Here is a 26,179-nt window from a genome sequence, read left to right as displayed (position 1 = left end):
TAAAAGAACGTAGCAGCAATATCTTCGCACCCTTCGAAGGTGAATACACCGGGAGAAAGGCGGCCCAGTCAGTGCCAGAGGCTATGACATTTTATGGCTGCTCCAGTGTTTGCTATGCCGCGCACTTTATCGATGGCATTTTTGCTCGCGGCATGGAAATTATGCCAGAGGAAGACGATATGCCTACTATGCCTTTGGTGGACGCGTTACGGGGCGACGAATTTGTCTCCAGGTTAAAAGGGTTGAAATTGAAAAAAGTGCGTGTGGTGGTTGGCTTGATGTCTTCGAATCATCCAACATCCGCTCAAAATCGCATCCTGTCTCTCTGAAGTTCGTTTCAATGTGATCAATATATTGCTCTCGCGAACAGCAGCACATTTATGTTTCGAATGTGATACACGATATGCGATATGCGATTTATGTTTACTCTTTCTAAAGTCCATTTCCTTCCTGATACACCACTTTATGACCGAAAATGTATTCTACAAATGTTCTCTAAAAACCTTCACCTGGTTTTGTCGGATTCCTTGTCGTTGTACTATGGTCATCGTTTTTTGCCGATTTCCCTGTAGGTCACTGTGCATGGCAAAAGACGTCGAGATCGATAAGTAATAGGACTAAAATTGAGTTTAAGAAAACTCAATGCCTTTTCACCTCCCTCGCGGTGTTGTGGCCATCGTCACTAAAACTGTCCGATAGAAACCGTTGCTCCTCTTGATGACCGCCTTCTCTCTATTGCTGCTGGGCTGTTTGCAACGAAACGCCGCAAAATACCAAACGCACAAGCACCTCTTGGTGTGGCGGTGGGGTCTTTCTGCTCTCGCGTGTTTTCCATTTTTTTCCAAGAAAACCCAGACCTCGTGATCACGCCCACAAGAGATATGTTTTTTTCCGAATATTTTTTTTGCCTTTTCATCCAAAAATCGGATTATAAGATTTCGAAAACGTACACGAGAGGAACCACAGAGAGCTCCTTCCCTCTCGCACTCTCGTCCTTAGGGCCAGACAGTTGGCGCATTGGCGAATTTTCAATTCCCGCGGGAAAGGAAGATGGAGCGCAAGCATTTTAATAAATCACCATAAATTATATTATTTTGAGGTTTTCGTAACCGAAACCGACAGACATTTGGTAGTGGGTGGTGGTGGTGGGAGCTTTATTGGGTTTTCGCTTAACTTCATCGAAGCGTTCGAATTTATTCGCTCCTCACAGCTCTCGATACTAGGGTATCTTCTTCGTATCTAGCGCTGGTCAGTTCGTACCGTTTGACCACCACTTCCTTTTAGCCCATAATGTGCAACCAAGTAAAGCGTAAGGGAGTATAATACCAGATACCTCTAGAATCGTGCCTGTACCGATCGTAAAGTTGCATTCCATTTCCTCTCTCTCTGTCTGTGTCTGTTGCTGGCAGATGACCACCGGTTCCGACTGGCTGGCGGTATTGCTACGATTCCGGTTGAAGAGGATCCCTTTCCGGGATTCGTTCCTTTTGAACTCTATGCACTTGCAGGCGACCGTTGCTGGCCATGTTAAACCCGGCGAAGAGGCGAATACTTCAAGCACACCCTTCTTCTACTCTGTATCGGATTCATCCTGGAAAGCATATTCTTCGAAACGTTTCATCGCCCACTCGGAAGCGTTCATCCTCGTAATATCTCTTATATAACCATCCCCATTAGTATCTCCGATAGGATGTTCTGTAACTCGATTCCGAGTGGAGGGCCGATCTTTGTCGAAAACTGAATTCACTGAAATCTACCTATCGGTGCCTCGCCACGTCGTGTGATGTGGTCATTTGGAATTAGGAAGAGCGGCGCTAGTATCACAACCGTGCATTGCACGTGAAGAGATGCAATGCAATGGAGATGCTTCACGTTTACGTGCTAACTGCCGTTTTAACTAGATTGTGCGTTGAACTGGATGCTCGTTAGAGTGAGCTACTGGTGCTGTTGCTGGAGTCCTTCGTCGAAATGCTACAATTTCCAAACGGTGCGATTAGTGCATGATGTCCTCTCAGGTGGGCTAGGAGGGAATGGAATGTTAATAGTGTGCGCACCCGTTATGCCGTAAGCCGACGGACATTTTTCGCTTCGCAGCTGTTCGCGGGTCCTTCTTTGGCGCACGATGCGTAAATGGGCAACGAACATAGCAGTGTTGCAAATTTGAATGAAATTCCAAATAGAGCGAAGCAGATTTTACGTGTAAATTATTGCACATTTTGGAATCTACCGCCCTGCTGCGGGGCATTCGTGCGGTGAGGTCGCGTTGATGGCCAGGAATGTTCCAGTACACCCAGCACCGGGCCGACACAAAGCATACAAATAATCCAACACAATAGCACTAAGTGCATTTTGTAGTCGAAGCCTAAAGGGTCCAGTACACCTCCTCTTCTCCTTCTCACTATGCAATCGTTAAGTTTCATTTCCCCACCGATTACCGACATCTGCCCTTTTCTGTTGTTTCGTTGTATGTGTTCGATGGACCAACCGGTGGTAGATAAAGCGGCTGCAATTTAGTGTTTTAATTATCTTCGATTCAATTAAGTTACTATTTTACGATTATTTATCTGCAAAGTTATCGATCCGATTAACGACGATATTGAGCGGCAACATGATCTCCTTCCCTTTGGAATGTGAATGGAATGGTGCTTATGCGCCGCGAGATTTGAAGATGGGCGTAACCGAGCCCTGACCATCTGCATCATCATCACCACCGTCGATACGGGTGTGTCGATGACGACTCCCTTTCACTTACCTGCCTTAAATGTCTTTAATGAGCGAAAGCGTTTGCCAAACCGAGGTGGTGAACCGTGGTGGTGCCATACTGCTGCTACCTTCATCATGAAGACATTCATGAGTCGATGACATCAGAATAGGATGTTGCGAAGTGGGATCATTGTAACGGTTCGATGTACATTATGTTTAACGACAATGCAGTTAATATCCCAAAGAATGTCGAAGGATTGAAGAGAGCCGAATGTTGGCGTTGGCGATGATGTCGTCTCAGTATTTTCGCACCGATATGTGATATGCCGTTAAATGGAGATAACACTATACCTTCCGTCAGTCACACGCCCGTCAGTCAGTCAGTCAGTCAGCCAATCATGCGTAATGCAAATGGACTTATCGCACGATTTGCTACTGCTACATCAACACAAAACGCTTCGCCTTCAGCATTCAGTCCTTCAGCCGGCATCCCATAGTGTGTCTAGTGCCGCCCAGAGAACTGCTAGTTGGTTATGGGAATGAAAATGCATCCCAAAAATTGAGCGGAAATAAACCGAAAGAAAAAGAGATATCAGGACATGTTGTGATTCTCTAGTCGCCTAATCCCGGGACACATTGTCTTTGTGCACGCCAGACTGTCACCAGATGTCATTGGCGATATGTAGTGGATTCGCAACGCTGGATGAGGGGAAACCGTCGTCACCATTGTGAACTGATTGGAGCGCCCACACCATTCTGTCGTGTCGTGTTGGCAAAGGGAAAACAGTTGCACCATAAAACATTGATGCGATTTCCGTCCTAGTGCCGCGTGTCCCAGTGAGGGGTAACTTCTCTACTGACTTTCTGCTCTGCTACACTCCCACTGCTGATGATGCAACCTCTTTCTCTCTCGGACTATCGGGCTCTCCCTGTTCTGATAACAGTAATAGGAGCAGTACTAACCCATTTTCTCACTTCCTTTTACGCTCGATCAACGCTTTTCCAGCCCAAAAGGGGGGAGGGGGGGGGGGGGGCGATCACTTCCTCGTCTTCCATTCGCTTCTAGAGACGACCGGAAGCTCGGAGCGCAGCAGTCTCTGGTATTTTATTTGATTACAACCTCTGTTGCGGTGGGGAAGAAAGCGGCGGCGGTGATGGGTGTGTGTGTGTGTGTGTGTGTGTGTGTGTAGCGATGGTGACTTCAACGTCAATGCCGAGTTCTCGGTGCAACGATGAATCTTATCAGCAGCCCAGTGGCGGCAATGAAGTTTGATTGCCTGTCTGCCATCCTGCCTGCCGGTCGGTTGGTCGGGCTGCCTGACGTTGCGTTCTGGGCATTGGCGGCACAATCCCTCCCCCGTGGGGATGGGCCGGATGTTGATTAACTTAGGGAGCGCCCAAACATTCGCATTTTATGCTGCTGCCAGGTTCATGGCGACCGTTCGTTTTACTCTTTGCTGCACTCGGTCTCTCTGTGTGTGTGTGTGTGTTCCTGGACTGGACAACCTGTTCAACGGTTGATTTAACGCAGCAAGCTGTGGCAAGCAACCATCCTCTCGGTTTAGTGGGCTTAATTGAATCGTTAGCCTTCATGCTGGTTGTAGCTGCATAATGTGTAGCGCATAAAGCGTGGCTCGGTGTAGGGTTTATGGTTACAATTCGCTGACTCAAGCGATGGATTGATCTGTATATCAGAAGGTTACCCACTTGTATCCATTGTACCAACGATTAAATAATTTTTATCAGTAATTTATCCTTAAACACATCCTCATAGCAAGCGGAGGTGAAACTATTGACAACCATTCGTGTTCCGCTAATGCTGTTATGTATTTGCACGATTCCACGCATTTCCTATGATTTCATCTCTTATCAACCAACACTCTTCTCACCACTAATGAACGTGAGATGGAGGACAAAACGGAAGACCGATCCCCCCACCAGAGAGGCTTATTGGAAACCATAATTAAGTGAAATCAAACGAACACAAGTGTACACGCGTGGTGTGAGCCGAACAAGAACACACACACAGCATGTGTGTAACTACGATTGCGCCACCGCCTGCCGAGGTTTTACAATCTGATTACCGACAACGACGACGAGAGTACGGTAGGATTGATTCGCGGTTTTGAAAACAGGGATAATTACCTCGGTGCACCACGGTCACTACTGTAGTAGCCCACGATCCGCGTAATCCCTGAGACTGCCCAAAAAGGATTCACGTTAAGCGTGTACGAGCAGGAAGAGGCCAGCTAGGAGGGGGAGAGGGAGTGAGTGTGTGTTTTTCCGGTTCGTTTTCACTCGACCGACTGTGAACACACACATACCAGGCGAACACACACACACACACATGCACACAAAAACCAATTTTACAATTCCGTGCCCCACAAACGTTGATTACATGGGGCACAGCACACCATAATGACGATGGTGTGGGTGGTGGTGTGACTGGTGTGTGTGTCAGTTGGTCAGCGAGATATTTTCCACCCAATTTTCCCGCTTTGTGTGATTTCCCGGCGTGTGCGCGCTTTATCCAATTAGGACTCCCTCCCTTCTATGCATAATCTTGATTTGGATGCAGTGGCCCGAATTACAGGAATGCATCCTTTTTGGGGATATCCAAGGAACACGGGAGCCATCCGTGTGTTGGTTGGTGTACGGAGTTCAGATTGAGTTCATGGGAGAATTGCGTCACGGAAAGATATTTGCTCTCTCGGATTGTTTGCTTTTGGTTCGGTCCAAAAAAGTGCGACCAGATACGGTTTTACTCTCCCGGGCGCGCTTGCACTCCAGATTATTCAGCTGTCAAACACATGACAGATCGAGGTCGTGGACGATGCTGGCTTGTTTCTAGCTCCTCTTCGCCACATTTACTTTCCGCTGGAACCGCTGGGATCCCACTAATGAGTTCGCCATTATGTTTTCCAACTCATCGCACCCGTTACTTCGCGGAAACACAGCACCCCTCAAATACCAAAGCAAGTCATTGTTGCTGCAGCATAACGATACTTTTGGAGCTCAGTTGGATTCACTTCGTAACCACGCGACCGCGCCTGTCGGAAGAGAAAACTATGGTGACAGCATAACCCCTTTTCCGCCTACTACATTCTGTCTCCGACCCGACCCGCGAGCGGGCGCCAATCGGAAGGAAGAAGACGTGAAATTGGCCTGCGTTCTCCGTGTCCCATCTCTTGTGGTGGTATCCAGTTGCACTTTTCCTGGCGGAGGGATGCGTGTGTTCCATGAAAGTGGTAGAGACGTAAAGTAGGGGAAGAAAGCGAAACGAAGGAAAGTCGTGCGGAAATGGATGTCCTTTCAACACTGTTTTCCTGCCCGGGCCCAACAGTTGTGGACACCACCGGATGGTGAGTAGTAGGAGGATAGTGAGTGGCTTTGTGGAAAATTGGCTTGCCTGAAACAAAAGCGACAAAATGGATTGGATTGTGTTCGGATGATGATGGTTCAGGAGGGACGTTGGACTAAGCGACGCACCCGATTCTGCCACAGTAGTAGTAGCGGTCAGCGCTTCCGGGACACTCTAGCGATCTAGAGTACGATGATATTGCTGGTAGCGAGGAGGTTCATCAGCCGAGGAACATCTTTTTGGTTCTTTTGGTTCTCGCTCTTTTTGGACATTGTTTAAAGAGGTTAAGTTTGTCGTCGCTGTCCGCGTCGTTGACGTGGAGTTTGAGACCTTCGCTCTCCGTTTTCGTTGCTGCGTGTTTGTTTTGTTTCTTGCTTTCCGTTTTCCACAAATATTGCTAATGGAAACACAAGCCTCCTTCCCCTGGTATCCTGGATGATGTTTGCTGTCAGCAGCGCCTACCCATCACCCTCACAACCAGGCAGATATTGTTTCTCTCTGGCACAGTTCCGGCAGCTATAGCGAATGGGAAAATATCCGGTTGATAGGATCCCGGATCCCCTCGGAAACCCCGGGTCTCAGCACACTCGGATGTCCGAGTCCGGTTGAAGTGAAAACAAATGATACTAATAGGTTTTTTTTTTTCGGAAAAACAGAAAAACAATCACAGTATCCTGTGCTTCGCCAGTTGGACGCGCAAAGGATTGTTTCTCAAGCATCTTCAATTAGCCGTTCGTGTAGCTCGTGATCTGCAGTCCACAACCCTGCTAAGTGAGAACGGGTTTTTGGAGATATTTTATCAACATTACATCATCATATTTTTGTCGCTGCGAAATACTAATCTCTCGTCTCTACGCGTCTTTTCTTTCGCAGCAACTCTTCCGCTCGAATCCTGGACTAACGGCACCGAACTCGGCGATACCGGGAGCCCCCAATGGGCAGCCACTGCCCCAGTCGGCTCTTTCGTTGTCCGCGCAGCAGCAGCAGTTCCTGCAACATAATGCTGCCTATGCTGCCGCCGCCCAGCAGGCCGCCCCGTACGTCATCAACCCGGGCCAGGATCCGTCGCAATACATGAGCCTGATTGCGGCCGGCGTACCCCAGTACTATGGTGTTGCCGCACCCTGGAATGTCTATCCGGCCAGCTTGGCGATCCCGCAGCAGCAGTCACAACCCCGCCGACCGCTCACACCCTCACAGCAGGGTGCCGAGAATCAGCCCTACCAGGTAAGGGAGTGTCGAACGTTCTCTAGCGTGCGTTCGTGTGTTTGTTGATGGTTCCCCATTATCGGTACGGGTTCGCAGAACTCTGACCGATAATTGGCTGTTGAGGTGTAGAATGGTTTTCTTTGCTTCAGAGTCGTGGTCAGAAAATATCCTTTTTAAATCCTTTCCTCCTCGGTGCTCGCTCGGTAGGACTCGCTCGTTGTCCGCGACAGTTTTGTTGCAGCCAATGAAGAGTTGATTGAAACAAAATTCTTTAATTTTCTGCTTGATTGCTTAAAACATTTCAGTGCTTAATTCCTAAAGTCGATCAACGTAGTATTAACTCAGGAGGTTGCAAAGCGAACAAATTCTTATCAGCATCCCGTGACCGGAAACGGATAATTTCGTGGCCCATAACTGCGATAGTTTTAAAGGCGAAAAAAGGCGTTGGACGTTGATTGTTGGACAATGCAATGAGTTAATCCCAGCGAGATTCGCTTAGTGTCCTCCGCTGAGATTGCCAGATGGAGACAGAACGGGCCCTGGTTGGTGTGACGACTACGGATCGTTGTGTTGCTTCCTGATGGGGATAATTAATAATCCAGAACTGTCCGGTGAACTTCCGATTTGCGCCAGACGGTGCAACGGTCAACTAGCGCTACCGTGTTCCGGATAAGGTTTTGTCGGCTCAAAGCACAAATATTTTCAAGACTCTCTCTCTCTCACACTCTCGAGTGGATAGGGGGGGGGATTTCCGCGATCGATGTCACCATTTCAAGCCAGCGGTCTTCGCGTGCCGGTTGTTGGCCATCATCATCTCACCCATCTCGCTTTTGCCATTTGGGAAAAATAATTACAACTTCGTAATTGGATTAAGAAGTTTGTCCGGTAATGCGCCGTCCCACAGTGTCCATGATCTCGCCAACTTGGTTGCCTGCTGCTTGTGAAGCTGGCAAGAATTGCGGGACGGAGAAGCGAGCCAATTAAGTACCGATTCGCCGTTGACCGATTCCTGGTTATGGTTCCCATTTTTGATCGTGGATGAATGTTTAATCCTTCGGTGGTCCCAAGTTATCCGATGGTTTTTTTTTCGGAATTATAATTATCTTCAACCCGCCAGGTCTGATGGAGACCGTCAACCAAGCCCCAGGTCAACGGGATTTGAAAATACGCTCAGCGCCACCACACCACGCGTTCCAAATCACCCACCGTCTGGGGAACTTATTTGCGTGAGAAACGGAAGAACTTGGGAGAGAGGTCATGGTTTCGCCATGGGACGTACTTGTTAAGGGGAGCAAAATAGGGAGTAATAAGGGGGAGAGGGTGGGATATTGTGCATCACTAGGTCATTATCACGCACAGCTTCACACGCTGGAAACTGTTTATTTAATTTATTACTTAACCCGTCTTTCTCACTGCAACAGCAGCAGCAACAGCTCTGCTTTTCGAACTCGATCATCGCCCCATGGGAGGCTGATGAAGTTGGCTTCATGGCTACCCTGAATGGCATGTAACTGAATTCCCCGGTGAGATCGTTTCCTGGCGTGATGGAGCACTACAACCACGCTCCAGGAACTATGGTTAGAATTATTAATTAATCGTGTGTGCGGTAGAAGCAGGAGCAGAACTCAGCCGTAATGTAATTATGCTGCTCTACCTGAATCATGCTCCGACCAGCCTACCGGAAAGGGAAGGGGCGCGTGCATACTTGCTTCTCATTTGGTCGCCACTGAAGTGGCAATCCTAATTGGTATTAATGATTCATTAACACACGGGGCGCGCTCTGCATTGGACGAGTGGTGCAGCGTGTTGTGCGTGACGTGTACTGCATCACAGTACATCTCAACAGGGAGCTCTGGCAACCTGGACGTTACTACAATACAATGAAAGGACCATGCGCTGCATCGTTTTTGTTGCCGCAAAAAAAACCTAAATATTCAGTGTAAACGCACCTAGGTGGACGCGTTGCATGTTAGGTGTGCGCTGGGTGCAAAAGAGTAGTTCGTGGCGAATGATAAATGGAGGGTGATATTAGTAATGAGAGTCTGTCGAATGTTGAAGTTTTAATTACTTCTTCGGCGAACTCACTGGTAGGTCCTGATGCAAAAGTTTTTTCATTAACCTTCTAGCTCGAGGTGTGTATAATGTCGCCCTGGAGAGAGTAATTTGTAAAGCTATGCTAAGCAGGAATGTAAAAAGTAATGTGCTAATGTGCGTTGCTGATGGCGACTACCTATCGCCTTAGTACAAATAGCAAGCATAACACCTTCATTCGTCTATATAGCGCTGAATCCGTGCCTTATCCCTAAAGGATAGACAATAAATTGTATTAGTCTACTAGTTAGTAAAACCCCCACTAGCTCGCCATGCGTAAAATGGTGCTGGTCTAGTAGATGTCGATCGTTCACCATTGCGCTGTATTGGCAGTCACCCCGCAAACCAGTCAGCGCATTGCAGTGTTCAATGGGGAGAACCAACTACGAGTGCGTGTGCAGAGAGAGGTGCGAAACGTGAACCATTCTGCGACCTAGACCAGGGCACACACCCTCTTAAAGGCAAAAAAGGGAAAGTTGACACACAACCCCTGGGCTTGTCATATCTTCCGAGACAGGGTGGGTGAGGTTATGCTAATAAACACATTACTCATCGCCTGTTAGCAGCCACGTGTGACCCCATCCTTCTACTTCCACTTGATGTGTCGTATGAGGTGAGGGGTCGATTGGGTGTCATCCAATTCCGACACCGTTGGGGAACCGAAACGTTGGGGTTTGCAGCTCGAGCGTGTCTAGTTTGGTCATCAAATAAGAAACCGAGAAAGCGAAGCTGTAAGAAGTCTCTAATGACATTCTTGTTTACGGGTCATGCGTCGCCCTCATGGAGCATGGCCCAGACAGTCTAGCGGCTAACGGGTGTGACACGATCAGCCCAAACGACTCGTTATACATTCCAGCACAACACCGGCGAGGAGCGGGCAGTGTTGCAGAACCCGTTTGTTGTGGTTAGAGCTAGCTTTCTTAGGTTTTGAGGGGTCTTAGGTTTACGGTTTCGTCCACATCTCAAGTAGGTGGCCAGCGGCGTCAGCTACTCGAAACGAAATCCTTTAGTTATGAAAGGTGCTACCGTGTGTCGGAATGGGGCGCCTTCACTTTGTTAACGATTCAACCACTTTCCTTGTCTGGTCTTGAAGCCGTTTTCAAATCTTGAAATTTACGAATTTGTAACACATTGTATGTGTGAGAATCGAATCCGGGTTGCGGGTTGCAGAATTCAGCATAACCCATACACCGTAAATTGGGCCCTTAAACACCTTTAGTGGCACCAGCAGCTCGGTGCGATTGGTCGCTAAATTATCGATCGCTTTACGCTTCGCCGAATTCTTTTCCCAGTTCGCCCTCGTCCATTTTCATTCCATTTTCAATTTCGCTACCCTGAAGGAAGGCCAAATTGTCATCCATTTCCGCGTTTCTAGTGCCTCACTGTTTTGCCTATTTTATGTAATAAGGGGTAAGAATGGCTGTGCTCCTCTTTCCTGCTAGACCGTAGACCTTGCCGAGAGAATAACCTTTCTAGGCCAGCTCAGCGGTAGTAGCATGATCCTGACTTCCCCAGAAGGTGGAAGGTGGAGGATGTCTGTGTAAGGGCGGAACATTCCTGCGCTCTAGACTAGGCTGGAAGAAGTTCATTAAATTTTTACTTATCCCCGGCGAGTCGCGTTTATAGAAACACTCCGGTAATGGTAGCAGCGGCGAGAGCACATCCCACAACCTCTCCCCCGCATCGTGGAATCCTCCTTGCTCCGGAGTGGAACTGAAGCATCGAGAGGTTTTCCTATTTTTACAATGGTGGTTCATTATCACCGTCCGCGGGCGCGGAGGCACTGTTGGGGCGCGCTTAAGGCAGGGGTAATTGCAATTTGTCGAGGATTTCGCGTGCAATCAACGATCGCTTTTGGATGGGCCCGGCGTTGCTCTGGCTCATTGCGAGCTCTGCATCGCGTTGCCGACGTCGCTTCTGGCGGTGTTTTGACGTATAGAGAATCTTCATTCGATTTCTTCTCTCCGGGGCGTGTAAGTTCATCGCCAACCCGTACCGTCAGAACCGCCACCATCACCACTACCATCATCAGACTGCTCGCACTGATGGTCCTAACTGAATTATTAACTGCCCTCCCTTTTTCCGTGTGCTTTCGTCGTTCTACTGTGGATCGGCTTCTCTTCTTCTTGAGCCAGCATTGAGTTACTACCGTACTACTCCTGTCCCCGAATGAACCCCGAAGTTTGGTGGCGTGGATAAGTCTCCTTTACTTTGGTGGGCATCGCTCCGCGTGGGTCGCGTGCCTAGTTTAATGAGTCCCGGACACGGTCGATGAATGAAAAAGAATCGAAAATACTTCAACTCGATACCACACCGGCGCGCCGGAGCCACGAATCCTTTCCAGCGAGATATAGCTGGCGTGATAGGGCACACACGAGATAGTGGAGAGAGAGATAGAAGAAGGTGTGTTTTGTTGGCTGATCTCCTCATATCGCTATCGAACACCGGTACTCGGCCGCGGTCTCGTTCTACTGCCTTTATCAACCCGTCGTCGTGCCCGAACGAAAGCAGAATTCATTACGTGCCGGATAAAATATGAATTCTTCATCCATCCCTCGTGTTGTGGATCCACAACCACATTCCAAGTTTAATTGGTATTTGAATGATGCCGGTCGTTCTGGGGCGGGTATCGGATGCGAAGTAACAAAAGAGGAAGGGTGTCAGGGGAGCATGGCGCTGTCCTATTTCTTCCGTGAAATTGTGTAAAACGTTACTAAGATTTTAAATTGATCCTATTACGAGCATTCCCTACCGAATAAATCCTTGTTCCTTCCTCCTGTTCCGTTTATTGAGAATTGTAATGAAATTGTAAATATCTTATACCATTCAATGTAGTGTAGTTAGCGAACAAAATACCATCGCCGGATTATATCATGTCTATATTAATGTACTTGTAACCATCCCTTTACAATGAATGTTTTGCTAATGTATTTTTTGTACATTTCTCTCTCTTTTTCTCTTCTCTTTCTCTTTCTCTATTTTTATTTATCATCATCTCTGTTTCTTATTTTATCACTGCCACTACTGTGTTATGAATTATTTAATTTAATCAAACTTGATCTCTCCTGTTTGATACGCTGTTGGGTGACCATTCCGCCACCGTCAACACATGTAAACATACACACTACACTACACATCTACCGTGGCATCTCCAAATCGGACGAAACGGCAAATCCGTTCCTGTACAAATACCAACGTCGCTAACAACGCGTTTCTGCTGCGATAATGAAAATGTAAAAACAACTTCGGAAAAAAAACAATTAACTTTTCATCGCCAACCGAACGCCACGGTAACGTGCACGACTATTTCCTTGTCCGGCTAACACAAACACTCACACAAATACACCACAAATGCTACGGACTCTCCCTGGATGACAACAACAACGACGACGACGACACTGCGATGTACGCAACATAGGTGATATCGGCCTTCTACGACCAGAGTGGTTCGCTGGTGATGGGACCCCGTACCGGTACACCGATGCGACTGGTCAGTCCGGCCCCGCCCGTACTGGTACCGCCCGGTGCCGGTGGCCCGCGAGCGCCGCAAGCTCCGCCACTGTATCCGCCACAACCACAAACTGCCCAGCAGAACGTCTACTCGACCCAGAATGGAACCAATGTGGGAGGTATGTAATATATGGCAGAGGGAACCGAAATCCGAAAACATTCTAGGTCACCACCAATTTCCTCCGCTCGGGGGTCCCTTCCTGGTGCGTTTCATAAAAAAACTACATAGACCAGCTTTTGCAGCCTTTTGGTGGTCAGTTGTACAAACTATCAAGCACTCTAGACCCTTTTGCTCGTGGGATTAGAGACACCAAAGTCCGGATGCTTCCGCTTGTCGAAGTAGTTGCTTTGGTGAATCCCGAGTTTTCCCATTATTAAAATGTAACTCTATTACAACCACCACCCTTCTTGGTTCTCCTGAGAGCTGTTGTACTTTCGAGAATTATTAAAATTAATAATTAAAATCTTGTTTGTTTTGTGAATAATTTATCGGTTCATAAATGCGCCTTCCGTTGCCAAATAGCCAACCGCCGCTTGCTCTAGCCGCTTCATATGAACGACTGAGCGAGCTGTAAATAGGGGGCTTTTTACGTTCCTGTTTTTTTTTTGTAAAAATGATCGTTAAATGTAAAGATAATGTAAATTAGTTGAACGTTTTGCCCACCAGATTGTATTTTATAAGGGGTATCCATTTAAAGAATGTTCATTTTGAAAACATCTTTTCAATTACTAGACTTTCATCGTGCGTTCCTCAGTACACGAGGTACGTTGTTGCCAATTTGATGTGTTTGTGCCTTCCAGCACCTTCGATAGCGAATGGTTCGTAACGTAGGAAGTGCACGGAAATAGGTCACTATCATAGGTTGATACATAACGACGCGCAGCCTCTCTCCCACTGGGAGGGAACAGGTGGATCCTCTTATTCGAAGTATGACAGGTTTGTCTCAAGCTGCTACCAATAGAAAGGAGGTACCGGCGCGCGATAACCATTCCGTCCATTTTTCAACCACCCTCGATCCCGATCAAGTCAAGATCAGGTTTCTCCTCTAACCTTCTGTGCATGGTTTTAGGTTGAAGATTGGTTGAACGACAAAGGAACTCTACCAGTAGGAGAAAGCTTGTCTTGTCTCGGTGATAAACAAACTGTGGTAAACTACTGTGGCCAATGGTGGTGCTGGTATGTCAGCCATCATTAATGCTGCAACTTGACATTAGATGATGGGTGGGGTGTGTACTAGCAAGGAGAGGAGGCATTATATTGATACACAATTATGTGTACCCGACACCACCGGCTTCTCGACGTCACGGTCTGCTGTTAGTTGCATTGGATCACAATGCTTCGTCATCCAACAGCCTTTATTATGATCATTATGTTGCGCTCTCGAGCTGCACTTTCATTGTACCGGCGCCGATACTGCCGCCATTAATTTGAGGAGAAAAGACATTTTGTGACACTGTAGCTAGTGTTGCTGCGTCAGTCATCATCTCAGAATGGTTTGTCATCACTCAAATGTACGTGCGAACATTTGCAATGTTCATTCGTAACGACCCGGTTAATTGGCGAACCGTCGTTACATACTGGAATATGTAGGGAACCGCATAAACTATGATCTTCGATTCGATGTGATTCGTTTTAGGTTTCTACAGACATTTAATCGATAATGGCAATGTCTTTATCTTCGTTCGTTTTTTATGTCATTGCCTATACGGTTAAAGAGAGTTGAACATACCGTTCCTGTGAGTCGGGAACCGGAGCATCGCGTGTACACATTTACGATCATCGTGAGACCATTAGCAAGACCTCCGATGATCATTCAGTGAGTGAAGTCTTTTTCTGCCCAGTTTTCCGCACCGGTGATGAAATGTGGGTTGGAAATTTTCTCGCTCTAATTTCCTTCGCTTGTGCCCGCCCAAGGCCCGATGCGGTGCCATGTGATTGATGCTGTGGTGAAAGCTTGAATTTCTCTCAACATACCCGTCGAAGCGCGTGACAAGTTAACATACACGCTCACATACACTAGCTGTGTTGCTTGGAAAATAGAGGTCACAGCGATTGGTGGCAGGTGGTGCATTTATCATTCACCCCATTTGCAGGCCAATGATAGTGGTGCCCGTGGGGAGCACTCATGTGTTCTCATCGGTTGCAGCAAATTTTAATTTAAAATTAATTTTCCTCTTATTGCGCATTGAAGTAACAAACGCGGAGCGGAAGCGATCAATAGAGCAGCAAGAGTAAATACAGAATGAAAACATTGTACGATGAAAACATAATTGCCTAATGCGAGGGTATTGTGGTTTTTTCCTTTTTCTCAGAATAATTACAAAGAAAAATGAAATTGATTTTCATAATTGTTTGATTCGCTCTAGTGAAATGTAATTCAATGACACTATGTATGATTACCCTGGTTGGGGAACGAGGGATTTTGATTCCCATCCCCGTGTGTATACACTAATTGACATATCAAAATCGTAAAGGAATTGGTTTGGATCGATATATTTTTTAAATTATGTTCTGTTGTTGTGTTAATCAACAACATAACGTCACCGTTGCATTATACTGAGACGAGGCAACGGAAAGAGTGAATCATAATTTGCACTCCTCTCTGACTGTCGCTAACCAGTGTTTTCAGATTTGTTGTTGACTGCTGACAACATTGTCTGCTAGCCCACCTACCTAGTAACGCATTGGCTAGTGTATTGCACTTTATAATCTTTTTTTCGCTTGGGATTCTGCTTTAGAGCACCCCCGGACTAACAACGCGAAAAGCTGCAGCAAATGGCTCTTCAAACAGGACATCATAGAATTACATGAGATTGTTGTTGCCTTTCGCAATATTGGCAACGGATTATGGAAGGACATATTGTATCAGGGATTGGTTTTTTAATATTGTTTTTATTGTATAATTTTAAATTAATTTCACGCTCTTGAATCAATTAAATAACAGCTTTAACATTTTAAAATACTTCAAGTTTGTTGAAGGATTAGCGAAAATTCTGAAATACGTTATTAGCGCTTCCCGTTTACGCCGTTTCGTGCTCGGCGAGAGTACACTTTTGTATCTTATCTTGATGTACAGCTATAGCATAAATAGAAAAGAGAAAAAATAATCTTACGCATATGAACATGCAAAATTTTGGTCAATTTTTGCCACTTTTTAGCAAAATCTTCCAAATACATAACACGGCTTACATAAGGTAAACATTTTTGTAATTTTTTTTCTCTTCTATCTGTTGTCCTATGCGGGAGATGGGAAGCTAAACGATCGTCGTCCTTACGACAAATCGACCGCGCAGGTAGAAAGAGAAAGAGAAGGAGAGAGCGATTAGTTAGTTTCGTTCCGGTAAAAGTACAGTCACAGATTTGTAACAAACCAAATGTTACGCATAAATACAAGTTCTAAGCAGCTTCTAAAATGACCTGTATCATTACAAATCGCGGCTATTTTACGAAAAGTCTAAATGAATTATAATTCGTTGCAAATCTCTTTTCTTGGTGATTTCAGATCATTAATGGGCTAGTATTGACCATTAAAAAACGGAAAAAATAATAATTCCGTGTATTTTTTTAAATTTTAAACAATTTTAGACGATCTTTTTCATCAATGTTGATAATGCTTAAGCGTGGTTACTTAAACCGTTGAAGCAAAAAAACAACTCTTCCTCGTTCCCATTAAACCCTTTTTTTGTGTTCGGTGATGCATCAGCCTTGCACTCACCCACGGCACAAATTACATGGGGAGTTGCAGTTTCCTTCTCTCTCTTTTACGCTGACTTATTCGTTCGTGATTTGATGACAAGTTAGAAGCACATAGATCCTTATGTGCACTAATCCTGTCGCGCAGGTAACGAGAAAGAGTAAGAGAGCGGAGGAAGAGAAACATAAGCCGCCAAGCTTATGTAAAGGAGCAGCCGGAAGCGTGATCATTGCGCATACAGAATCCTTTTAAAAGGACAATTCTCCCTATTAGTGGAGATCATTCGCTGCGAGATAGCTGCCGTTCTTGAAAGTGCCTTGCCTTATTGGACATACCGTGTATCATTTCGAGTACATTGTGTAAACCAATCATCTGGATTTTAAATTTCTTGAATTGTGCAGTGTGACTACAAATCAAACCACCCGACGAGTTTTGTAACTAGCAGAATGTGGAACAACGTAGTCAATTTGTTTTCGGAAGAGAATTACGCCTTGTATCTTCATCTTCAAGGCTACAATCCATACCAAATGGATTTTGGTGAGTGCGGTTTAGTCCAATGTTTGTTGGCTTGTTGGATTAGTTAATCCGTTTTTTGTGTATTGGGAACAGCACGAGAAGATGCTCGTACAAAGTAAGTGAATGTTTCTAATTCTATTTCCCTTTTCTACTTGATTCCAGCACTCGGTGCCTTGAACACGTCATCCCTGACGACGCGTCGTGATTCCTTCGATCGTAACACTTCAGCCTTTAGTCCGTCACTGGACTACACCTCGGCCGCGTCAACGACGGCGATGGCTTCGAGTGCGGCAGCGGCCGCCGCAGCAGCAGCTGCTGCCGCCGCCCGAAAGTGGCCGGTTGGTGCCGGCAACTACAGTGGCCTTGGGACGGTGGCTACGGCTTCCGCCAGTCCGATCGGACCCTCACTAACGCCACCGCCCGTATCGGGGCTGGGGGCGCTCGCGACGAGCCGTGCACCCGGTGCCGAGACGAAGTACCGCCAGGTGAACCCCGGACTCGTGCCTGGCATTTCAACCGCTAACGCCATGTTCGGATCGAACAACTGCTCCGCACAGGCACTGCTTTCGCGTCTCTCGACTGCCGTCGGTAGACCAACGGCAGCACCATCGGCTGCACCGGCTGTTTCTGGAGCAGCTGCCGGACTTGATCGGCCACCGGGTCGTTCGCGGCTGCTGGAAGATTTTCGCAATCAGCGCTTCCCGAACCTTCAGCTGCGCGATCTGACCAACCACATCGTAGAGTTCTCCCAGGATCAGCACGGTTCGCGCTTCATCCAGCAGAAGCTGGAGCGTGCGACGGGACCGGAGAAGCAGCTCGTGTTCAACGAGATCCTTGGTGCTGCGTACAACCTCATGACGGATGTGTTCGGAAACTACGTGATCCAGAAATTCTTCGAATTTGGCTCACCGGAACAAAAGCAGGCCCTGGCACAGCAAGTGAAGGGCCACGTGCTACCGCTTGCCCTGCAAATGTACGGTTGCCGGGTGATACAGAAGGCTCTGGAGAGCATTCCGCCGGAGCAACAGCAGGAGATTGTGCGTGAACTGGACGGCCACGTCCTGAAATGTGTCAAGGATCAGAACGGAAACCATGTGGTACAGAAGTGCATCGAGTGTGTCGATCCGGTGGCGCTGCAGTTCATCATCGATGCGTTCCGCAACCAGGTCTACTCGCTGAGCACCCATCCATACGGGTGCCGCGTCATCCAGCGGATACTCGAGCATTGCACACCGGAACAGACGGCACCAATACTGGCGGAACTGCACGCCAATACAGAGCAACTGATACAGGATCAGTACGGAAACTACGTGATCCAGCATGTACTCGGTACGTTTGGAATTTCGAAGAAAGAAGACCCAATTAGAGTTGAAGGAGAATAGTAAGTGGATCCTTTTTTTATTCTTACAGAACATGGAAAACCAGAAGATAAATCGGCATTGATTGCTAGTGTTCGTGGTAAGGTGTTGGTGCTTTCCCAACACAAGTTTGCATCCAATGTCGTGGAGAAGTGTGTAACTCATGCCACCCGTGCCGAGCGTGCTCTGCTGATTGAGGAAGTTTGTTCGTTTAACGATGCGTAAGTAACGATTACTTTGTGGATCTGCGATATTGATCCTTTCGTAGAGTTAGTCAACCAATGTTGAGATCGTATTCTTTTTTTCTTTTTCGTCTTCAGTGGCTTGCACGTCATGATGAAAGATCAGTACGCGAACTACGTTGTGCAGAAGATGATCGACGTATCGGAACCTACGCAACGCAAGGTGTTGCTGCATAAGATTCGACCGCACATGAACTCGCTGAAGAAATACACCTATGGCAAGCACATCATCGCCAAGCTAGACAAGTTTTCGCTGAAAACCCCGAACTCACTGGCGGGTTCGGCTGCTGCTGCCGCAGCTGCTGGTGCTGGTAGCGTCACGGGAAACTCAAATTCCGCTCCAGCATCCGGCGCTCCTGGTAGCGGTGGTGCCGGTGGTAGCAACAGCAACGGCAGTGGAGTGATTGCAGAGAATGGAACCAACGGTCCGCCCAATGGAGCCAATGGTATGACAAATGGTACTGGTGTCTCTACGGACGTCGTAGGCGATGCTGGTGCAACTAACGGCAACGGTTCGTCAGCTAACGGTTCGTCAAGCAACGGTAGCAGCAACGGAGCAACAGGCAATGCGTCATCGGGCTTACGACCGATCGGCCCACCGACGAACGGTGTTATGTAAAGATTGTCTTTGGTTGGCGCATTGTGTGCGAGTGATCGCATGAAAAAATACATGTAAATATTTCTTTTTCTTACGTTCTAGTTCAGTAGCACATTGATAGATTAGCTTTTGTTCATTCTTTGGGCAGTCGTTTCTTTGTACGCACCGTTATCACAAAATTTATGTTTAGGCTGTTCAACATGTATGCGCAAGTACCTTTCTTTTTTGACACGATTTATCAGTTTTACCAGGACACACTCCTCCTACCTATATCTGAGTTTGGACAAACCTATCAAGTTGATTTAAATGGTATACCAATTATGTATATTTAGAAATTTTGCATTTACCACAAGGGTTTTCGTAGTTGAGCAGCACAGAGCCGCTAGAGAGAGCGATTGTGTTTTGAAATGCATTGTGCACAGCATTAGCGGAACATGTAGTTCTTCGAGTAACTCCTAAGTAAAATACAGTTCGGTGTACATTTAACTTTGCGCGATTATCGTTCGATCTCAGTTAAGTAAAAGAATACAAGCGGCCCAATAGGTGGGAAAAAGTAAGCGAGATGAGAAATATACAGGCATATAAAGTGGTTCGGATATTTATGGCCCAATGTTGAGCTATAAGATGAGTAAACTAGGGCTTTTTACGTTACACGAAGGAAACACTAAATTACAGTTATGCGTAGCGCGCGAGAGCACTATGTTAAAAAGCGATGGACATTTATGACATCGAACTGAGGGTATGTTAGATTATTTTTTTACCCAGGCATGTTTATTACTTTTCCTATTATCTGCAATCAATTATAGAATACGCTACATGTTTAATGAAGGTTGAGTTGTTGAACGAGGCTCAATAGAAGAGGTCGCGTATTCAGCGTAAAAGTTGAAAGATGAAAGCAGTTGTGTGTAGGGAATTTTTTTTTCTGGTAGAATGTGTTACTCCACTGCCTGCCGCGAAAGCAACAATAGATTGATGGATCCGTTCCCGCAAAGTTAGCATGTTCATGCGGAAGAATATGTAGGAGGAAAAGCATGATAACATATAGTAAAGATTATGCAGCGTGCTAGGGTTAAGAATATATCATAAGAACAAACGTACACACGCCCAGACTATTTATAAATGCATATTTGAAACAACATTCTAGCTGGAAAAATGGAACGTAATAATGGTTAAACAGCGCTATAGCAAATAGCAATGTATTTATACTTTCTAAAATGTCTCAAATTTACCGTCAATGTGTAATGATTGGCAAAGTTCGATCTGCTTCAGTTCATGTTCGCACGAAAGGTCGTTAATTTTATGTTCCAAAACGAAGCGAACCTCCTTGTTCGGTAAGCTTTTTTCCCTTCTGTGAAGCATCGCCTTCAAACCATCAGTGTTTATCAAAGTTCCCACGGGTTGAGTCTAGCGTTCGAGATCGTAGTATGTTTCGGTTTGAATGGATGCATACATGGTTTCTCTAGATAAAACCACACAGCACAGTGAAGTAATCAGTTAGGAACAAGGTAACCCTGAATGGAAAAGTGGCTGTTCCTGATTTCACTGTCGTTTTAGTTCCAGCAAGCGTTTAGAAACAAAACGTTGATTCGAAGATGTAACATAAATATTATTCCGTGTCTCCATCCTTTCGATGTTACAAAAACGGTTTTAAGCGATCAGGTATGGGGCTTAAGTAAAAAGAAAATATCCCGTTAAGAAAGGATGCAGTATCAATTATTTTTAATTAATATTTCATAGGATGAAGCTGGCATAGGGATCATTTTTTCAGTAAAAAAAAATAAGTAAAAACGAAGAACACGTACCGAACAAAACAAAAAAACGTCAACAAAAACATAGTTGAGCTAACATATATTATAAATGCATACTTGGTAAGCAGGCATCCCAGTGAAAAAGTGGTATAGCAAACGAAGGTCGAACGTTCTGGTAGTAGTCCATAGTTCGTGCAATCGAGAAGCCTTCCCAGTTTCTGTTTGGTTTGGTTACTGAATCGTGTTCAAATTCGGAAGTGCTCTGTAGGCTTAGGAATTTGTATGCATATTTCCAAGAATGAGGACATTTTTTGTCTTTCTTTCCTTGATTTTTTCGTTAGCTATAACTTCTTTAAACACGGAGAGCATGAAACAGGCTGCATTATGTCCCTTGTTTTTTATGTTAATATGCAAACGTATCGTGTAGCTCTTAGTTCAATGATAGTTAGTAGCAGAACTATGCTGCCTCTTCAGCACTACAATTATACCGAAATAATATCGTTCATCATTCTTTAATAGTTTCATTTACTTATCAGAAATTCATGAGTTTTGGCTAATGATTGGTATGGACTGTCGCTAGAAGCAAGCATTGGGCAACAACAGAGCAACCTAAATATCGATTACTGTAAACCTTTAAAGTAGTGTATGCTACCGGAACAATATAAATATATCTGGCGCAGCTAGCATTGCTGCCGGCTGATTCTAGAGAGATCAAATGAGTGATAGACATGAGTACTACGCATGATGATGCACCTTTCGTACGGTTGAGATTTATATATAAATATTTGAATCGCGATTTTAACGTAAATTTTGATGTAAAACCAAAAATCGCTGAACGTAGAGAAGCTTACAAGAAAGCCTAATAGAGTCGTTTAGCATAATGGAATGAACGTTTGACTGGTCAGTAGAAGTCCAGCAAGCAAGCTACTACATCTGAGCCTGGAAACTCTGAATTGTTGTGCTGCTTGCTAGTTCGAAAACCATGGAGTAGCGGTGAGCAGATGAAGCAAATGGTTAAATGCATTATATGTAATTGTAGATGCGAAGCGAGGAAGATAGATAAGAGTGAGTGGTAAAGACAAACGAAAATGTGAGCTCGGCCCAACAACTACTAGTTAAGGAAGGGCGCATAAGTGAATAAGTATCATTGTAATCACTACACAGCTACCCCGATAGTAGGAAAGGTACGTTCTGGTATTTATAACTTTTTATCGAAACTCTAAAACTCCTGCTGCAGCACACTACTGTGAGTTATACGTGGAGCCCCACAACCTCGATTTACGCTGCTACCCCGCCCATCCACCGGATATTTACTATCCCTGAGTTCATTTATTGCCTTAGGAATAATTTATTTTGCATTCTCATTCATAATTATTTATAGTTTTTTCAATTCGCGTTAGGAGTAAATTTAGCATAACATAATATAAATATGAGTTCCGTCATATAAATTCGATCACTCCCAGGCGACGTATAGATGTTTCAGCCCCCATTTTTGCTACCGCTCCAGACGAAGAGCAAATATTGTAAACTTTTTGATGGATTATCTCTTTTGAGTAGCAGCATCAATATCTCTCTATTGTTCATCTGTTTTACCGGATGTTGCTATTGTACATCGGTTTTGATTTTTTTCTTGTCCCCGATGTGGAAGCGAGGCTATGGGGTGTGATGGATCAAAAATACAAGGGAAAGAGCAGCGTAAAGGAGGGGAAGAGAAAGGAGCTTGCGTGGGTAGTTTAAGATGATTACACTTCCACATGAAACACTTATAAAGTTTGCTGCTAGTGGGAAGACTTTTTTCTTAGCGACAATTTTCTAGAATTTAATATAAAAAATGTTGAAAATGGGCGAAAAAAAGAGAAATCCTGTGTCACATCGGGATATTAGATTAAGATTGATGATGCAAATTCATCCTACCTTAAAACGTTTGAAACAACAACAAAAGAAAACTCCTATTATAGAAGAAGACATACTTTGAAGCTTCGAACCTTACAGAAACCCTAGAACTTGATATCAATTCTCATAATGAATTTCTTTACTAAAGAAAGCTCTTCAGTATAGCGGTAAATTTTTGAGCAAGACTGCGGGTGTCGGGCAGCAAGAATAGACCACGAGCAGAAGGAGAAGATACTATGTGGTGCGATAGAAAAGCAGAATATTTGGTCTCATTTTAGCGTTCGAAACCTACGGAACGCAACGAATTATGTACGAATGAACACACGAAAACAGGACTGTTGTATATCGCTGTACAAAATTTAAATAGTTATTTTATACTGTGTCACATACACACACACACACCTACATTTCGGAAAGGCGCGGCAGCTTTCTATACTGCAAAGAAGAATGGCTGCCACACTTTCACACAATTTCTAATTCTGAATCGAATCCCCCAGTAAGTAAGCGGACAACACAAGGCGATACGGTATTAGATGGTGATGAGGAAGATTAGAACGACTGCCAGTTCGCTACAGAAACCATCGCAAAGGGAGGGAACTCGTAAATCAATTCGCAAGCGTTTGTTTCATAGTATGCAACAACACACATACACACAAAAGGATTGGATTTAGATTGTATGGACGGTTTTTTTATTCATCGAATTCAATTCGAAGGAAGATCAAAATTCTCGGTCGATCTCCAGAGATCGAATAAATAGAGAAAGAAAAAAACGCAGTCAATAGCATTGGCAAGTAGGAGGACGAGGACGAAGCATATTTTGAATATAATGTTTGATTGTATATTAGAAAATATTAGATACAACTAGAGAGGGAAGATGGCAGACGAAAATGAGAAATCAAGCTGTAGAAATCATTCGTACATATTGTAACCAACATATTAAGCTAAGCGAACGAAGGATTGCGTATGTGTGTGTGAGTGTGTGTTAGTCTGTCTCTAGGTGTGATGATACGAAACATCCGTAAAAATACCGAACGCGGCGGTAAGCAGTCTCAAGACTTTTTCCTCAAACCGATTTAAGCGAACATCATCACCATTAACATTATCATATTCCACACACCAATCGCGCCACTCAAAGATAGGTCTGTCCGAAGATCTCATGCATCCAACAACGACAGAAAAGAAGAGAGAGAAAGAGAGAGAAAACAAGTGAGGATGTACGAAAGATAAACGATCACGTGTGATGATCGATGAAACTGTGAATTGTGTGAATAATAATGCTCTGTAAAAAAACGAAACAAACGAGAAACAATCCAAAAGTAATCACCAAGAAGTAACATCAACTCTCTCACACACACCTACGAACAACATCCATAACCGGTCAACAAACACAGTAATAACATTCAATAATGAAAATAGTTCACATGAAGTGATGAAACGAAATGGAAATCCCCATTACACTTTAAGCGACACACAACAGGACTGATTAAATGTATATAGTTTGGTACCGCGGTAATAAGAGCTGGGAGCTAGAGACGAAAAAGTAACTGAGTAAGTGATACCGAAAAGATCCAGAAAAACGGAAAACACTACCACCACGAGATCGCGAATTGTGAAAGTTGCAGTAACAACGGCAACGAAACAAGATAGAAAGCAGGAAACGCAAAATCAAAAACCAAACTGTAAAATAGAACAACCAACAGCAATGTTGTGTATAACGTATGGTTGGTGGTATATGGTAGGCGAGCGAAAGAAGAATAAACCGGGGCCGCGCCGGGAACTTATCGTCGAGCATAATTGGCTTTCCCTATAATTGCCTGCTGGGTTTGCTGGCTGGCAGGAACAAAACAGACGACACCTCTGTTGCCTGTTTGACTGGCACATCGTATAACCTACGTGAATAGCGAAGAAGTGTGTACAAACAATGTAACTATTTTAACCGACTTCAGCCGGCAATCGCGGCCGGTCGGTTGAGCGGATTGTGCAAATCCCATCATCCCATGTTTTGTTATGTTGCATACCTTTATCGCGATTGTTTAAAGGATGATTCTATTGTTTGCTTGCTGCCTCCTCCGGCTATATCCAAATCCAAAAGTGGATCGCAGTTTCGTATGTTATGCATGTATGCTATTATTGTAAATTCCAATAACGCAAAGGGGCGAAAACGGAACGAGATGTGAAAAATCGATGCATATTTCAGCAACACAGTAAACTGTACAAAACAACAACAAAATAAGGTTTAAACCGCAGAGATAAGAAGTAAAGTGTAAAACAAAAAAAACTATATTGTGAGTCTCAAAAGCTCTCCCCCCCGGATGCCTTGAATTGTTCATAGAATATTTGGTACTAATAACTAGGACTAATTTGTATTTCGGTTTTGCTGTTGCTTCTAATGAAACACAGGGGAGAAACTACTGCCCAACGAACACACACACACAAACACACTGCAGAATGGGTGAAAATTGTGAAAAGTTAAATTGTAAAAACAAAAGAACGCATACACAGTAAACCAATGGAAATCCTCCAACCATCGAATCCAAACCCTGTGCGCGCTTCCATCAGCAAGGGCAGAGGAAGAATGATAATGGTAATAAGAAGCATGAAAAAGCGCATGAATGAAACAGCAAGAAAGACCAATACGCAGACAGTGGTGTAGCGTACAGAAGATATGGCCAGAAAATTCAAAAGGCATCAAGGATCAGTAAGGTTTTACAATAGAAAATCGTTCAGAACCCTCACTCGTGATATGTACAGTAAATTACGAAAACTTACCGTCTAGCGCAGGACAAACGAATACCAAACAAACACACACATACAAAAGCACACTAGGGCCCCGCGTGGGACGAGAACAACCCCCCCGGAAAGCGTGTAACGCGGTGAGATTGAGTCGTGTGAGACAATTGTAAAAAGCGATCGATTTTAACTGTACAAAACGCGTGCATAATGGTGTTGCAGCAGCAGCCGCATCATCATATGCTTCTCCTCTTCTCGACTCCTCTGCAATAACCTCCCGGAGCAACAGCAATAGGGTGTGTCTGGTTTGGTTTGCGAATCTGGCGGTTTTTCTTTCGGTATTGTGCGCTAACCGGCAATAGATCTGTGATGATTCTTTGTTTTATTACTTAAATCTCGGATAATACGCCTTGACCGCAAAACTGCTAGACACAGAGTACACCCAATTTTTATTAAGCCAAATCACCAACCCTCCTCCCACACACGTATTTTCATTAGTTTGGCGCAAGGGGGAACACAAGCCAC

The 26,179-nt window shown here is 45.1% G+C and overlaps 2 protein-coding genes across 4 annotated transcripts in view; one reads left to right on the top strand and one right to left on the bottom strand.

The window, feature by feature from the left end:
* Positions 1-20,387, bottom strand: part of LOC125947888 (uncharacterized) — a 329,870-nt gene extending 309,483 nt beyond the window's left edge. Inside the window, exon 1 of the mRNA XM_049673373.1 lies at positions 20,378-20,387. The gene's annotated coding sequence lies outside the window, so the exon portion shown is untranslated. The remainder of the gene's footprint in view (positions 1-20,377) is intronic.
* The window catches only part of LOC125947893 (maternal protein pumilio), a 157,546-nt gene extending 133,975 nt beyond the window's left edge, over positions 1-23,571 (top strand). For all 3 annotated transcript variants that reach the window (XM_049673392.1, XM_049673393.1, XM_049673391.1), the window contains exons 10-14: positions 6,938-7,291; positions 12,783-12,993; positions 17,248-18,414; positions 18,496-18,664; positions 18,764-23,571. In XM_049673392.1, the coding sequence (XP_049529349.1) occupies positions 6,938-7,291; positions 12,783-12,993; positions 17,248-18,414; positions 18,496-18,664; positions 18,764-19,304 (2,442 nt within the window). In that variant the 3' untranslated portion in view covers positions 19,305-23,571. The remainder of the gene's footprint in view (positions 1-6,937; positions 7,292-12,782; positions 12,994-17,247; positions 18,415-18,495; positions 18,665-18,763) is intronic.
* Positions 23,572-26,179: the final 2,608 nt, after the last annotated feature.

This window comes from Anopheles darlingi, chromosome 2, assembly GCF_943734745.1.
Source record: "Anopheles darlingi chromosome 2, idAnoDarlMG_H_01, whole genome shotgun sequence".
Taxonomy (NCBI): Eukaryota; Metazoa; Arthropoda; class Insecta; order Diptera; family Culicidae; genus Anopheles; species Anopheles darlingi.
The sequence above is the reverse complement of the archived record's forward strand: the minus strand, read 5'-3'. Positions and strand labels throughout refer to the sequence as shown.